Source organism: Mixophyes fleayi, chromosome 8 (assembly GCF_038048845.1).
Source record: "Mixophyes fleayi isolate aMixFle1 chromosome 8, aMixFle1.hap1, whole genome shotgun sequence".
Taxonomy (NCBI): Eukaryota; Metazoa; Chordata; class Amphibia; order Anura; family Limnodynastidae; genus Mixophyes; species Mixophyes fleayi.
Window position 1 is genome coordinate 39,801,587 of NC_134409.1, and position 16,817 is coordinate 39,818,403.

Here is a 16,817-nt window from a genome sequence, read left to right on the forward strand (position 1 = left end):
ATAGGTGCTTTGGTACAATTAAAAATATTGTTGTTAAACATAGAATTCTAGAACAAGATTTGTTAGATAAACAATCAGTGAGTAACAAATCTTGTTCTAGAATTCTATGTTCAACAACGATATTTAAATGGCGGTGTGACTGAGCGGTCAGGCCAGCCCGCCCCTGAAAGCAAGTATTAAACTGAATAGTTATATTGGTCATGTTACTCATTGGTTGATATGATTGTTGCCACATGTTTATTGTGATTCTGTCCCAATTTATTTAAAACTATGGGGTGTCTTCTGATCTGCTCAGCAATGTAAAGCTTGGGGTGGTTCAGGTGAAGGAGACAGTCATTGGAATCCCATTTATAACATCAGTGCTCAAAACATTGTGGCAAACCTGTAAAAATATATCACATCCACCAGATTATCATTTAAACATGAGCTCAGCAATTGCATAAGAAACTTACACATATATAAAGTTTACAGCCATATAAGTTTATTGTGTAATTTGTATGTATTTACACTCCACAGTTGTTTGGTAACATGAGGAATATTCACTTAAGCTGTATGCTGTCATATGAGTTACAGGCACCACTGGCTAGAAACTGTATTATAAAATAAATAAAAATGACAAAGAATAGAAAAACTGCACCATGAACAAATTTGGCCTAAAAAAATTCTGTGTACAATATGAAGATGGACAGATTGGTTAAGAACAACATATTTATATCTCACTACTGAATTAGAGCAAAGATTAACTCAGTGCTTGAGGAATGATCATATCAGTAAAACCAAACATCTTGTAAGCTAGTGATGGACAAACGGTGGTCCTAGGGCCGTATGTTGCCCTCCAAGGCTTCATCTGCAGCCAGATTTGTTTGTTATAGCTTGTAACACTTGTTTAACATGCCTGCTGATATGTTATTACAGATAGGTGTCTCTTTCTTTGATTAAACGTATTGTTTTACGTTATTACTGAGATTAAGAATAATGCACGGCCGTTATGAAGGTTAGAGGACGGCCCCAGTGCCCCCTGAAGTGTATCATGTTGCCTATAAATGTTATAAGCGAGTGACTTATTCCGATTAGTGGAAGACATGTCAATTTGTTCTTCAATTTGTTCTTTGCTTTTATTTTTTACAGTAGATGCTTTCTCAATAACTTGGAAGTAAACCCGTAGTAGAAATTTACATATCCCACCATTTTTTATATATAGGGGACAGACAGGGGCAGGCTGGGCTGGGGGGGCAGGGGGTATCTGCCTCCGTGGCCGGTCCCATAGTGGGCTACCTTGGCCTGGGTCACTGGGCCACCTGCATTTCTTTTCATTGAAAAAAGGCTTCTGAGTCGATCCTTGCCCCCCAGGCTAAAATTTGCCAGCCCTCCCCTGGGGACAGGGAGATGCAAATCGATTTTGCTAAATACTATATTTATTTGATGCATTGTCTCCAATGTTCCATCTAAGCTGTGCATTCTGGAAAATAGTGAAAACCTGAGATTGTTAGGGTAAATCAGATTTGCCAATTTCAAAGATCTCCCATTCAGGAGATCCCAAATTGCGTCTTTTTGACATCACTGAATCGTAGCGAAATGCCTCAGTCGCAATTTTATACCACAGAGGTGGTCCCAAAATGATTTGAGTGAAATGGATAATTTATAAAGGACTGCTCTCCCAGGGTGTCCAGGAGAACTATTCAAAATTCGCAAGTCTCTAGGACATTTCGGAAGTATGGGGTAAATCAATTGTTCAGGGTTACACTGAGCAGCAAATTCTCAGTACAGGCCTTCTGGATGGAGTTCTCATTACATAAAGATTTTAACACTATCATTGCAAGATCAAATCGCTAAGCTGGAGCAGGGCTCAATGTTCCAACTACATGTGAGGCAATGGAGGTGAATATTTTATTTGGCATGAGAGACTACAGATGTAACTTCCATTTCGGTTTTCCTGTTATTGCAAAAACAGCATAGACTGTAGAAAAAAGATGACTATGATTGTGTATATGTGTTTTACTAGTGGCCGGGGTTGGAACCACCGTAGTAACAAAGGGGGCACCCACTATGGGGCCCATAACTGGGAGAAGGCAGCCTCGTTTGTTAAAGCCCCATGCAGCCGCAGCGGGGTTACAGACAATTTCTCACATCACCCGGCTTACTGAACCTCTCTCTAGTGATCAAGACGTGACTAATGCCATAGCAACCAAAATGAAGCCTGTGATTGGTTACCAGTATAGATTGGTTCCCATAGTTACCATACCAGCAGCCATGGGCTGCAAAATTTTGCCATGGGACCTACAAATATCTAGTTACACCCCTGCTGGCAGCCATTATTCTCTCTGACTGGGCATAACATTGGTTATTATGAACACATGGTAGATTTGTCATCTGCAGGCTATAAAGAGGAATTATGCAATATAAGGCAGCACATGTGTAATATGTACAATTGTATCATGAATAAAGAAGATTTCTAGAATAAAAGTATTGTTGAAAAATCTGGATAAAATTCAAAATATAAATTTTAATGATGAAAAATATCACTTATTTTTACCCATAGTTAATTGGCTACTAGATACAAAAATGTCAGCATCTATAGAACAGGATTCTATGACCTATACATGCTGTAAAAGCATAGGCAATTAAACTGCTGCAACTGAGGGATTACTCCTGTCCCACTGTTCATCACTGCTATACACCATTCAGTGGATGCTGTAAAAACTGCAGATATAATACTCAGTCCCTGATAATTGTGGCTCAGCCAGTACAACTCTATACAACCTGAAAACACTGCAGACACCTAGCATTTTTTAGTTATCATAATGGTAGTCAGTGTTGCAAAGCTATCTGGAAATTAAAGAGTTAAATCCTAATCTAATGAGAACTCCACCCTGATGTGTTGCATTGAGAAGTGTTCAGTGCAATCCTGCATAATGGATTTTTCAAACAACTTAAATTTTTGCATACCATTGCCAGACAGCTCAAGAACGGTGATAAGCAGCCAGGCTCTTCCTTATATTTATAATATTACACAACACTGGCCAAGATGAAGATAGGATTGATTTCAAAACCCAGTTATCATTAGTATGGGGAAGAGGCAAACAACTCAATCATATTCCAAATCATTTTTACAGTCTAGGTGAGTCTAGTATCAAGAAGTCCAAAACACATATATTGTTTAGATAAGTGAAAAAATAAGGCACAAATAAACATTCTTAATGCACTAGATAGTCACTTAAGTTCATTCATGTATACAAAACACATAAAAGTAATGCACATGATATGTTGGTCCCTGTAACAGTAACACAATAAAACACAAGTAATTCTATAGCATGATATATATTTTTTACCAAAAAATATAAAGGTTTCTCAGAACTACAGACAGTACCTGAGCATTTGAAAACCCAAATGAAAGTCTACTGAGGTCCCAAAAACATATATTGCCCTGCAATACCTTTTGTCTAAAATACCCTATTGTTTTAAAGTCAATAATAATCTGAAGACATAGCAACCAACAACATGTGCATTGACATAATGCCCAGAATAAGCGGGACATAGAAAAAAACTAATTTGGGTCCCGTAATAGGGTGTAGCAAGTCCCCTGTCGTGACAACAGTACTGATTTTAATTTCCCAAAGTCTATTACAGCAGTAGATCCTGCCAGTAGGTTCCCTTGTTTTACTCTGATTTCATTTGTTCTCTAATATCAGAGGGAAGTGTTTCAAATAAAGTGTCTTCTACAAGAAGTCCATTTCTTTTCAGGGACCTACAATCTGCAAGTTCCGGTGGCAACGTTTCAAAGTGATTACCTTTAATATCCAGATATGATAGGAACACTAAGTTGCCAATTTTTGGTGAAAGAGAACACAAGTTATTTTTCCCGATTTTTAAGGTTTTCAATTTCTTGCAGAAGTACATTTCATCAGGCACACTTTCCACTTTGTTGCAAGAAATTGAAAAATACTGTAAACTTTGGAGGACTCCAATCTCGGGGGGAATGAATCTAATATCATTATAAGATAAGTCTAAGTATCGGAGTTTGTGGCATAAGAACAAATGAGAAGGAAGCACTTCTATCTTGTTATGATTGAAGTACAGTCTTTCCAAGCTAGTGAGCTTTTTTATGTGTTCTGGGATATAAGTAATACTGTTGTACCACAGCTTTAAGATGGTGAGTTTACGCAAATGTTGGAAACTGAGTATTTCTTCAATGGACTTGAGATTATTTTCCTTCAGATCCAGTTCTTGGAGTACTAAGAGACTGAAAATTGCATGAGGTATGCGCTCTAAGTCACAGTGTATTAGCTCCAGCTCAGTCAAGTTGACCATTTTCTTCAGATTGTTCAGCATCACCAACTTTGTGCCATCATTTTGGATACTCAACTTCTGAAGATGACCGGAAACATCAACAGCCCCTTGAGGGATTTTAGATAAATTACTCTTGATAAATAGTATCTTTAGACTCTTCAGCTCCCGGAAAGTCTCAAGGTTGATGTTTTTGGATACATCAGGGCTTAAAGAGCCAATCAAATACAGTTCCTCTAGGTTCCTCAGACTGTACATCCATGGTGGAAGTTCTCGCACATCATCAAATTTCACTCTCAAGATCTTCAGGTTTTCTTTTAGAAAAGCTAAGGCTGCTGTGTGAATTTTTACAGAACACTGATACAAGGACAATTCTTGGAGATTATCCAGCTGAGCAATTGTTGCTGGTATCATGACATTATTAATAATTTCCATCTTTAAGGACTGCAGCTCTGTAATCTCAAACACAGTGTCTGGAAGGCCGGAGAGCATAAATAACTGTATCTCCAATCGGTTGTAGGCGTTTGTTTGCAACCTTTGCCTCAGCTTATCAGCTGTCCATTCATTATTTAAGTTTAATTGCTTCAATTTGTTTTCACTGACTTCGGAGAGAAAAACAGCAAATCTTTTGGAGTATAGTGGGTCATACTGATCTATCATGTGAAACATGAAGGCAAAGTCATTCTTAACATCTGGGATATCGTCAATACCACTCTCCTGTCGGACATATTCAAAGGAATACTCCTTTAAGGACCGGTAGAACAGCCAGTATAGCGTATAAAGGCAAGTAAAGCCATAGACACCAACAAAGCACAAGTAACAAAAGGATAGCTTGGAAAACAAGTGTGCCATTGTATGGTTACAGGAAAAGTGCTTATATCCAGTCATGTCCTGTATGTCAACATTACAGTCCACCGTAAACTGTACTTTTGAAACAAGTGCACTATTGTAACCAATAATTATGAGGAATTTAAGAACTTTCAGGATGGTTTGGCGTACGTACATGGCATATAGCAGATCTCCTTCCTCAACATGGAGTCGGAATTTTTTAACTTTCTCAAACAAGGCCTTGGCTTGTTCTCCTTCCTTTTTATCCAGAGCTCCAGCAGTAGCTTTATCCACCACAAACTTCTCAGGTATGGATTTCAGTGACTGAGTCTTCACAAGAGGGCTCTCCACAGTGGATGGACTGGCAATGGACTTGCTTAGATTGTTCTTACGGTTGTCCTTTTCTTCTGGCTCCTCACCAGACACTTCAGACAAAGCTCGGGTTGTCCAGGGCGATTCGAAACACTTCCCCAATATAGAAATAAAATGCTCAATTTTTGAGCTGGATCCAGGAAATTTAAACCAAAAGTTGCTACACACCATAAAAATTAAGGTGTGAATGAGAACCAGGTAAGGAAAATATTTTGCGTACCAATGGAGAGCACGCTCATAACACATTTGGTTGATGAAGCTGTATTGTTGAAGATCCAAGTCTGTCTTTAATCCTTTCATTTCCACAGTCCCGGAAGGAGTTGTTGGTTTGGGAGCGGGAACTGGCACATTGTTCACCACAGTGCTTGATGCGTTATACATGGAAGAGTTGAGAACTGGATGTATTCTTTTTGGCAGACAGATGATCTTGTCCTGCATGACCTGAATATGAGGAAAAGACAAGAGGAAGTTTACTTACTACCTAAGTAAATATTACATTATGATTCCACCCATACTAACATTTATATCATGCTGTGTCTTGTATAAACTTACAAAATAATTACATTTTTTAAGTAATATATCTTTATTTTCTGCCTCATTTTACATATATGCTAATAGCAATTCCATAATGCTAGTGGATAATATGCAAAATAAAGGTAAGAGGCAACCAATGTGGGTTTGGTGAAACCAAAAGGTTATTATGGAAGCTTCTCTCCATTCTAAGTGCACAGATAAACAAAACATATTTGATTCATTTTTTAAAGATATGCCCACTCTAGTCTACCTAAGAAATTGCAACCAACAACATGTATATTTACATAATGCCCAATATGAGTGGGTCATGATAAGAAAATACATTATCGGACAGTTTTGGGGCCAGTTATAGGGTTTGGTAACCCCTCTGGTGTGACAACAGTACCAATCAACTTTACAAACAAAGAGCATTACAGCAGCAGACATTATGCAGACAGCTGCTGCAAAGACTAATACAATCCTGGATTGCATAAAAATAGGGAAGCACATGTATTTTTACCATTGTACTTGCAAGCTCACATTGTTAAGGGGTACAGTTTTGGGCACCAGTCTACAAGGACATAGGAGAACTTGAGTGGGCTCAGAGGCAGAAAACGTTATAATTAAGGGAATGGAGGGGTCATGTTATGAAAAAAGATTAGACAAATTAGGTTTATTTAATTTGAAAAAAAGGAACTTTATTAGTGACCTAATTACTATGTATATGTATATGTGGGGTCAATACACTGCTATGTATAACGGGCTTTTCATACCTAGAATAGTCATGGTGCCAAGGGGACAGTCAATTTATTAACTGAATTTAAAAGTGGATTGGATGCATTTACCTGAAATTATATAATTATTATAATATATATGTCTGACTTGAACCAGGGAATTAATCAGATTGACATTTATAGCGTCCAAATGTATATTTTCTTACTAAGAGGATAAGATGAGTGATACAGGCTGGCAGCGGTGATACCAGTTTGACAGCCTGTCCTGAATGCATCTGCACATGCGTGACCTGGCTTGACTTGTTAAAAATAAATAAATAAAAAAAATACAAATATGGCAATAGTGAAAGGATTGCAGCGGTAAATGTAACATTGCGATCCTTGTTTAATATGCTTCCCCAAGCCGATGCATCTCTTCAGGACTGGTGATCATGTTATCAGGGTTTACTGCAGGCATTGAGTACATCATTATGTATGGCACAAGGAAGTAACTGGGTATGTAGAAACTTCCTCTTGGCTTAGTGAAGTTCTTAGATGTGGCCAACGGATGAAGATGATAACACAGACTAAAAGGAGTGTCAGTACTTTGGTGAGACTGTCGAGATGCTCGTACCCCAGAAAGGCATGGTGTACAAGAAAGTGATTGTGAGTTTATAGTAAAGTGGGTGTGGCTCTGTGAATCTGGACAGGGTTTGGTTGAATCAAAAGCAGGTTATGGGCCAATCGGGGGTGTACTTATTTTATCCTGATTTTGGGAGGTATGTGTAGGAGTGTAAATCATGCAATGGGCTTTGGAGGCCATAGTAGGTTACTGCAGGGCTTTAAACACAACCTTAAAGAACATGATAGGCCAAGATGGTGCTGTAGAGCAAAATAAAGTGTTTAAAATCTCCAAAAATTAAATTTATACAAACCTTTGGAACTGGGTTTGGACGGCTGTAAAGTGTACTTTACAACAAGTTAAGCTAATGGATGAACAAGTGACAAATTAAGATGTGTGAGAGAGCCTGACAGCTGCAAGGAATATTTCATACTTGCACAGTGTAGAAGAAATGTCTTGTAATTATAAATTGGATTGTTAATTCTGGTTCATACAAAATGAATGCAACAAGGGAACGGATGCCAGATAAAATCAAGCCAATTACAATTTCAGATGTGAAACCACAATGGAATTTCCCTAAGCTATCCTCAAAAGTGACTTTTAATAGTTGCAGTGCAATAAATAAATTTAGTGGGAGACTAATGCTTCATTATCAGAATGTTTGCTATTTATATTAATAATTTTGCAATGAATATACAGGGAGGAGTGCTTTTATATTTCTTGTTTTTTCCCACTTCTGCTAGTTGAAGGGAGAGCGATACCAAAAAGAAGATTAGAACTGCATGGACACCTCCTTTTAAAAGTATTTAAAATGGATTGTGTTGTGTAGGGGAAGCAATATTCATGTGCACTCCCAACTTCCTTTTGAGCAGAACAGTACATCCTTTGATAACAGGCAAACAATTAGCTATCTTTTAATCCTCAAGTGAAATCTCCACCCACTGCTTTTATTCCTTTAAATATCATCCCCAATGAATACATTTTAAACTGGCCACACGTGATGTAATATCCCAGTGGATATTAGGCAGTTCATCCAATATTGCAACATTCAGCCCCAAAATAATAACAATGCCAGAAAATGATCTTACAGAAATCAATGTGATTGGAAGATGATTACTATCAGATTGTGTGTGCATCATCATCATCATCATTTATTTGTATAGTGCCACTAATTCCGCAGCGCTGTACAGAGAACGCATTCACATAAGTCCCTGCCCCATTGGAGCTTACAGTCTAAATTTCCTAACACACACACACAGACAGACACAGAGAGAGACTAGGGTCAATTTGATAGCAGCCAATTCACCTACTAGTATGTTTTTGGAGTGTGGAAGGAAACTGGAGCACCCGGAGGAAACCCACGCAAACACAGGGAGAACATACAAACTCCACACAGATAAGGCCATGGTCGGGAATCGAACTCATGACCCCAGTGCTGTGAGGCAGAGGTGCTAACCACTTAGCCACCGTGCATCTTCCATCTAATTGGCTATAATGAATCCAGTAGTGATCTAGCCACTTAGCTCGAGAGTCGACTTTAGTGCTAGACCCAGCCCATTTGTGGACACCTTTCCAGAGGCATTCAGAGATTGATTAATACAAACACACTAATTAATAATTACCTGCAGTGTACAGCCGAACACCCCTATCATGAGCATGGCCACAGAAAGATAGTCCGTGAACACATCCCACCAAGGTTTCAGGACACGGAATGCCGGCTGCTGTTCTGAGAACTGACGGAATTCAGTAACTGGAATCATTGTCCTGTAGAGAACAAATACCATTGAGATATAACAATCTTTCTTAGCAGGGTCAGAGAAGAATGCTTTACAGAATTCCCTCCTTGCTACTCTATCATCATTCTGACAGGTCACACATTTGCTGCAGTGCCAATGAGAAAAGCACAGTCTAAACATATTAAAAGTGCAGAGATTACATCTACAAAGTATAACATTTCATCTTTTAGATCTTAGAAAAAGTAATTACTATTTTATAACCATGCTGCATATTTATACCAAGGAACAAAAGCCAGACATGTACAGCTAGATTCTTATCAAGCTGAAACCTGACACTTTTCTTTTTCCCCAATTTCACTGCATATAACCACCATGCAATTCCTCATATTGAAAGTGAAACACATTATATTGTATATGTGATCCATTGTGTTTACTAAAACCTTCAACTATACGTATTTACATTTTGTAACCACTAAATAAAAACATACACACTTCCATTGCAGGATCACGAAACCTGAAATGAAACTTTGTATTATAGTTATAGTTCAGCCCCTCCATTGCAGCTCTGTAAAACTGAACACTGTATTAAGTCCCCAGTACATGGCACATAGTTAAAGCCACATCCCTAGGATAGTCAGGACAGGCTGGGCTGGGGGGCAGGGGGGCTTCTTCTCCCCCAGACTGGTCCCATAGTGGGCTATCTTGGGCTGGGTCATTGGGCCACTTGCATTTTTTTTTCCTTGAAAATAGGCTGCTGAGTTGAGTCTTGCTCCCTGGGCTAAAATTTGCCAGCCCTCCCCTTGGTGATAGTGTACTACTGGAACTTAATGCAGGTCATAAAGCTAACATTATAGTCATTGTAGCTGCTGTGACATTGCTGGCCCCACACATGTGTATGAATCCACCAATCTACACAATGCATTTCTGCAGAGCAAGTCTGCAAAACTGTCAGTCACAACTTAGTCTGATAAGTTAGAGGAGCATCACACAGTTAACATGGCATCGTATTGTAGAGGAGAAGTGAGGGCAGGGTGAACAAACACTTCAGTTATTTCAGATACATTATTATACACAGCCGTTGATATATATTGATGCGAAAGAGTGGCTTTACTTGCTGCTATAAATTTGGACTCAGTCATTACTTTTAATACTTTAACCCTGCTCCATCCAATAGCCACACCTCTTTTACAAAGCATTCACCAATGATAACACAGAGCAACATATAGAGACAATTCCCTAAACAATTAACAACATCAGTTAGAAAATGTTCTTCACGTTATTCCGCTGTATTATTATTATTATTATTCATTTTTATTATTCATTTTTATTTATAGGGCGCCATAAGGTATTCGTAGCGCCGTACATGGACAGACAATATCACAGTACAGGGTGAGACAGCGCGGTACAGTTAACAAGAAGCGCAGTAACTCAGGAAGTTCAAAACACAGCTGGAGGGAGTGGGGAAAGGGGTTAGTCCACGTACATTGATAGACTGAACCCAAGAGGGGGCGCAGATGACAGGTGAGAGCCACAGAAGGGTGAAGAGAGTAGCGAAAGGGGTCGAAGGGCAGAGGGCCCTCAAGAAGGAGACTGAGTAGCTGGAGAGCAGAGTTATGAGTGGTGGAGCACAGGAGGAGAGGTGGCCCTGCTCGAAGGAGCGTACAATCTAAGGGGAGGGGTGGACAGACAGAGAGACACAAGGGTGAGAGGAAGAAAGGGGGACATCGGAGGCTGAGTCAGGGAAGGGGGAAGAGGGGGGAGAAGAGTTCGACATGGTGGGTAGTTAAGTAGGAGACTGGAAGGCTTTTAAGAAAAGGTGGGTTTTTAAAGCCCGTTTGAAGCTGGACAAGTTGGGGGATGTTCTGATGGAGCGGGGGAGCTAGTTCCAGTGGAGGGGGGCAGCGTGGGAGAAGTTTTGGATACGTGCGGGGGAGGAGGTAACCGGGGGGGGGGGGGGGAGAGAGAGGCGACGGTCATTGGCCGATCGCAGAGGGCGGGATGACTTCTTAGTTGCGGTACGATTCTCCATTGACAACAATTACAACAGTGCCCCCTCAGTAGTGAGCAATAACAGCAACATCTAAACTGACACAGAAGAATCAATGTTTAGTCACTTTTATCTACAGCATAATCACACATTTTAGCTTATATACTGCAAATATTTTACATGTATGTTATATTCTATGTCATCTTGACCTTTCATTTAAAACTAGAAAAAACAAGCATAAGTCTCAAACATCAAAAATAACAATTTAAAGAAAGGAAGTAATCATATGTGAAATATTATTTCCTGTGCTGGCTACGATTCTGAATCCCAGCATCCCACGTCATTCAGACTCTCTCAGCTATCTGTTCGATTACATTAGCCTGTCCAAGCTAATGGCATCTGATTTGTGATGCTTTGTACACAAGTGTGTTGAAAAATAAAGCTTTGATTACATTGCCTAAGCTTAAACACAAGTTCAAAGCTGAGTTGTGCAGCATAGTGTACGGACACTTGTCAGTGTGTATTGTACAAGTCCATTATTACTTTATTTTATTTTTTAAGCCCCTGTGGAAGAAAGCTTTGCTGAAGCCCACTAAACAAGCTTTGAGTGCTTGATTTAATGCTTGTGTGTACGAGCCCTTATTGTTTTAGAATAGGCTGTGATTATCAGTACCTGAATGCAGAAATGTACCCAACAGTATAGTCTTTTTATATACTAATGTCTTACACTTGGTTTCCAGACATTTTCTTAATAGGTCCCATAGTTTTTAGGGATTTGCACAGTGTATTAATACAGCAGATTTATGCTACATGTCCCTAATTTTCAGTTTCCAAATATTTGAAATAAGGATCTATTTCTAATTAAAAATGAAGCCCTTAAGCTGAATGCAGATAAACGCATCTGCTTGTCACGAAGCAGGCACGGACATTACAGGGTTAACTGTGGGAGGATTGCTGTTCTCGGATGTTAGGGGGAGGAGTAGGAGGAGTTTTTTTTATATATACCACTGACCAGACAGTTCAACTTCCTCTAGTCAACAGGATTTCCCACCCACCCTCCCTTTTTGTATTTAAGTTAGTGCTAGGTAGAAGAGTGAAATGGGAAAGGTTGGCAGACAGGAGAGCTTTTACAATCAGCGACTAATTCATACGGTGCTACCGCTGATTGGCCGCACGTCACTGCTCCTTTCGAAGCACCCTGGCTCTTGATACCTCTGTGCGAGGACCCCTTGACCTGCACTGTGCGTGTACGTCTTGGGGACACCAGAGGGGAGTGGTCACGATGACGCCAGATTTAGCACCGGCCAATCTTAAAGGACTGTGGTCCTGGGACCAGTGGTTGGGCCTCTGGGCCATACACTGTTCGGTTTCGCTATTAGTTGTTAGATGATTGTATCGCTCTCGCCGCCACCCTTTTATAGGTATTAATAATAATAAATAAAATAATAAATAAATAAAAAGTTTACTACAAAGTTGTCGGTGTCTTTATTTGTAGTTAAGAATGTAAAGTGTTAAGATTTACGTTGTTAAGGTATAGTGTAATGCTGAGGGAATCAGCAGTATGCAGTTTATCATTTGCTCAATACACTGCACAGAATCTAGTAAACATTTTAATGGAATCATATCATACACCTGTCGTCAGAACTGATACATCAACCCAACATTATATCACAGCAAGAAAGGTAAGTGCTAGATACACAATGCAACAATCAGAACTGAGATGAGGGTTATATTTTTCAAAATGTGGGACTACTGTGCATACATAACAAATGCGTACCTTCCCTTCAATGAAGTAGAGTACTTAAACCGTAAAAAAAAAGATATTACACGCTAGTCCAGTAGAGACAACATGATGTTGGTTGTAATAAATAATGGTCTCCCCTACAGCATCACACATGACAGGCTTGGTTGGCACTGGTCTGCAGCAAAGGGGCATATTCAATTGTTCCTGTTTTCCGCCGAGTAAAAAGTATTAACGGTATTTAAGCGCACTATTACCATAATGACGGTAATAGTGCGCGTGCTGCGTTACTTTAGGCAGTAACGCCAACAATTGAATATGCCTCAAAGGGGGGTATTCAATTGTTCCTCCAGGGCGCCGCCGGAACGAGCGCGTTAAAACTATTACCGTTTATACGGTAATATTGCGCGTAATTGCCGTTCATACAGCAATTTACTCGCTCAATTTCAGCTTGCTGCTCAGGGAGCTGCGAGCTGAAATTGAGCGAGTAATTACCGTATAAACGGTAATAGTTTTAACGCGCTCGTTCCGGCGGCGCCCAGAGCAACAATTGAATACCCCCCTTAGTGTCTCTGGAAATTGTTTTAAAATAGCAACAATGATGCAGCATGTGCAGCACTGTAAGGTGATGTAAGTGTTCATTGTTCAGTGGCATTTGTTGTGAAAAGCAAATATTCTTGGTCTTGTCACCCATCACCTCTTTGTTGTGTCTTCTCTTGAGGCTCTCACTCAAGACTTCTCTTCCTGAAATGGCATTAGCAATTGGAGGATAGTTGTGCTATTTGTACCATCGCAGGAGGCCCCGGGTGATGGCTACAGTCGATGATAGTCCTTACCGACTGGGGGCTTTGGTAATTAGTGAGAATCCTTAAATTCTGCAAAAACTCTTGTTTGTGCAGGATTTAGAGCGTATCTCCCATTGATAAATAGACCCCTTAATCTACTACATTTTCAGTAGAATATCTCTTCAATGGATTAAGCCCAGGCAAGAGAAACTAAATTTAGTATAGTTGACAATAAAGATATCTTACAAAGGCGGAGCATTTATGCTTCTAACTTTAAGCCTGAGTTTCCGGACATTTTTGCCAGCAACCACAAGTCACAATGGGATAATAGCACAGTAGAAGTTCCAATTAACCCCTGCATTGTTCTGTCATACTAAGCACTGACTGCTTTCGTTTAACACAACAATGCAGTCACACAGTGATACATTTACACCAGCAGTCATTTCCTCAGAATTATGTTTCTATCACTGAAGTGTTCATATCTGCCTTATCTGCTGTTGTTTTAATACAATGTAAGTGTATGTTGTGTGACAGATACGCTGAGTTCACCTTGAGTAGGAAAGATTACAGTGATAGACCTATTAGTTTAACTTTGGTTAATGAAAGCTGATATGGAAATGTTCTTTAAACCCACCAAAAATTGTTTACAAACAATTGCTCTGTCATTTTAGGATTTGAATTCTTATTTCACTGTTCTATAATAGGGTTAGACAGGAAGTCCATAGCTGCTCCCCTCACTCCTGCTGCTTGTTGTCTGGGCCAAACTGGGATTTTTCATACAGGTGTCAATGGACAACACACTGTCTGCAGTAGCGAGAAGAATATTATTAATCTATGGACATAGGAATGATTTTCTAGTAAATCACTTATCAACATCATTTATTATATAAATCTCGCTGTAGGCAGCGAAATATTGCTGGGCGGTACTGACCAAAAGCGGTAAAAGTGATGACGTTTCTAGATGGTTCATGAAATCTCAGTTCCACTTATTAAAAACAATAATAATAAACAAATAGCAAAAAAATAGATGAAAGTATTTTTATAAATGGTTCTCTTTTCAGATTCTCTTCTCCGGCAGGGCTAGAAAAAGTACTAAACGTGAACTGTTAAAGGCAAGAAATGATTTTCGTAGCTTGTTAAATCATCATCATCATCATCACAATTCATTTATATAGCGCCACTAATTACGCAGCGCTGTACATAGAACTCATTCACATCAGTCCCTTCCCCATTGGGGCTTACAGTCTAAATTCCCTAACACACACAGACAGACTAGGGTAAATTTTGTCAGCAGCCAATTAACCTACCTGTGTGTTTTTGGAGTATAAATAGGCTCTTTCTCTGCGATAACTGGGTCAGCACTGTGATTTCTCTGGCGTTATCCCTCTGATAAATTGTCTAAAGTACTAACAGAGGAAAACAGACAATTTACATAAATAGACCGACAAGTGTGTTTAAGGCATACTTGCCAACTCTCCCGGAATGTCCAGGAGACTCCCGAAATTCCGGGTCGGTCTCACAGACTCCCGGGAGAGGAGGCAAGTCTCCCGCATCTCGCAACTGCCTAGCCTAAATGTCGCGATTCGCAGTGAATCGCTACATTTTGGCCCCGCCCCTGCGACAAAACGGCATCTTCGTCGCGGAGGGGGGGTAAATGTCAAATAATAACTGGAATGTTTTACATTAAATTGTGGCTGAATATTAATTTGGATTGTTTTACAATAAAATGGGGTCTCTATATTAATTTGACATGGGTTTGCCTTGCATTAATCAGTAGTGTATTACATGATTTGGACATGTTTAATACTTAATTGTGTTGGTCAATCTTATTACTCTTGATGAAGGTAATGCACACAATGTTCTGCTTTACTGCAAATGTGTCTCTGTGCTAGAGCTTGAAATTTTAGGTAATATGATGAAGAATTAAAAAAGCATTAGCATTCCAGTACTATCGTTCTCTATTAGATAATGCCTGCTCCAGAATCACAACAGAGTACATTACAGCTGAGGAAGTCTAATTACATGTCCAGGCTCCAGTAAGCCTGTATCTCACACAAATTATCTCTGGCAAGGCACATAATTGTTGATAGGATGCTATGGAAAAAATATATTTCCTGCTCTTTAAACTATATTCCACATAATAATAATAATAATAATAATAATAATAATAATAATAATAATAATAATAGCTATATAGATATCTACTTTACATTTTACTTCCTACTGCAATGGGAACCCCTTAGCACTCAAGTCGTTTATTACATATCCTAAAATGATTACCAGATATTGTGTGTGTATGTATGTATATATATATATATATATATATATATATATATCTATAATATAAATGTCTAGTGGCGTGTGTTAGTCTGTCTGTGTGTGTGTGGAGTTATACACTGACCTACTAAATTCTTAGTGTGTGTGTGGAAAAAAAAATTCATAAAGGGCTGAAATTTGGTATACTAAGATGTTTTTAATTTGTTAATTGTTAAAAGTGTTTATAAAGATTTAAAAAATATATATAATTTCTTGAAGGAGAAGTGACAGTTGGGAGTGGTTGGTGGTTGCCGGGGGGTGACAGTGGGGAGTGGTTGGTGGTTGAGGCCTGGGCTATGGCCCAAATGCATGACAAGAACCTTTTTAACACCTTAAGTAGCTTGATTTGACTAGAATGCATGAGTATCATGCACGGGTTAACTTGTATGATATATGTATGTAGCTAATCTAATGGTAACTAAAACAAAATCAGGACAGAGGAGTTAATTTTCCCAAGCAGTCCTGATTTTCACTATTTTCACTGAACAGTACCAATTTCCAAAAGTTAGTAAAAAGTTAATTTTACTTCTGGGGGTAAATGTATCAAGTTGAGAGTTTTCCGGCGGGTTTGAAAAATGGAGATGTTGGCTATAGGAACCAATCAGATTCTAGCTATCATTTTGTAGAATATACTAAATAAATAATAGCTAGAATCTGATTGGTTTTTCAAACCAGCCGGAAAACTCTCAGCTTGATACATTTACCCCCTGGTGTGATGTTCTGCTCTACAAGCCCAGTGACAACGATCACAAAAAGCAATTTCCATTACACTATTTGTGTGCTTCTGCGATTTTTTTTTTTTTTTAATAACCACTGCTCAAAGGCCATTGGGATATTTATTATAAAACTAGTTGCTAGGTGTGTGGCTGATTTTAACAGCTGGTTGTCATGATTCATGTTTGGCATTACAATCTGCATAT

At 39.1% G+C, this 16,817-nt stretch overlaps 1 protein-coding gene across 1 annotated transcript in view; it reads right to left on the reverse strand.

The window, feature by feature from the left end:
• Positions 1 to 459: 459 nt before the first annotated feature.
• The window catches only part of LRRC8C (leucine rich repeat containing 8 VRAC subunit C), a 36,817-nt gene continuing 20,459 nt past the window's right edge, over positions 460 to 16,817 (reverse strand). Inside the window, exons 2-3 of the mRNA XM_075182404.1 lie at positions 8,955 to 9,096; positions 460 to 5,925 (exon numbers count right to left, since the gene is read on the reverse strand). Coding sequence (XP_075038505.1) covers positions 3,658 to 5,925; positions 8,955 to 9,092 — 2,406 coding nt within the window. The 5' untranslated portion in view covers positions 9,093 to 9,096 and the 3' untranslated portion in view covers positions 460 to 3,657. The remainder of the gene's footprint in view (positions 5,926 to 8,954; positions 9,097 to 16,817) is intronic.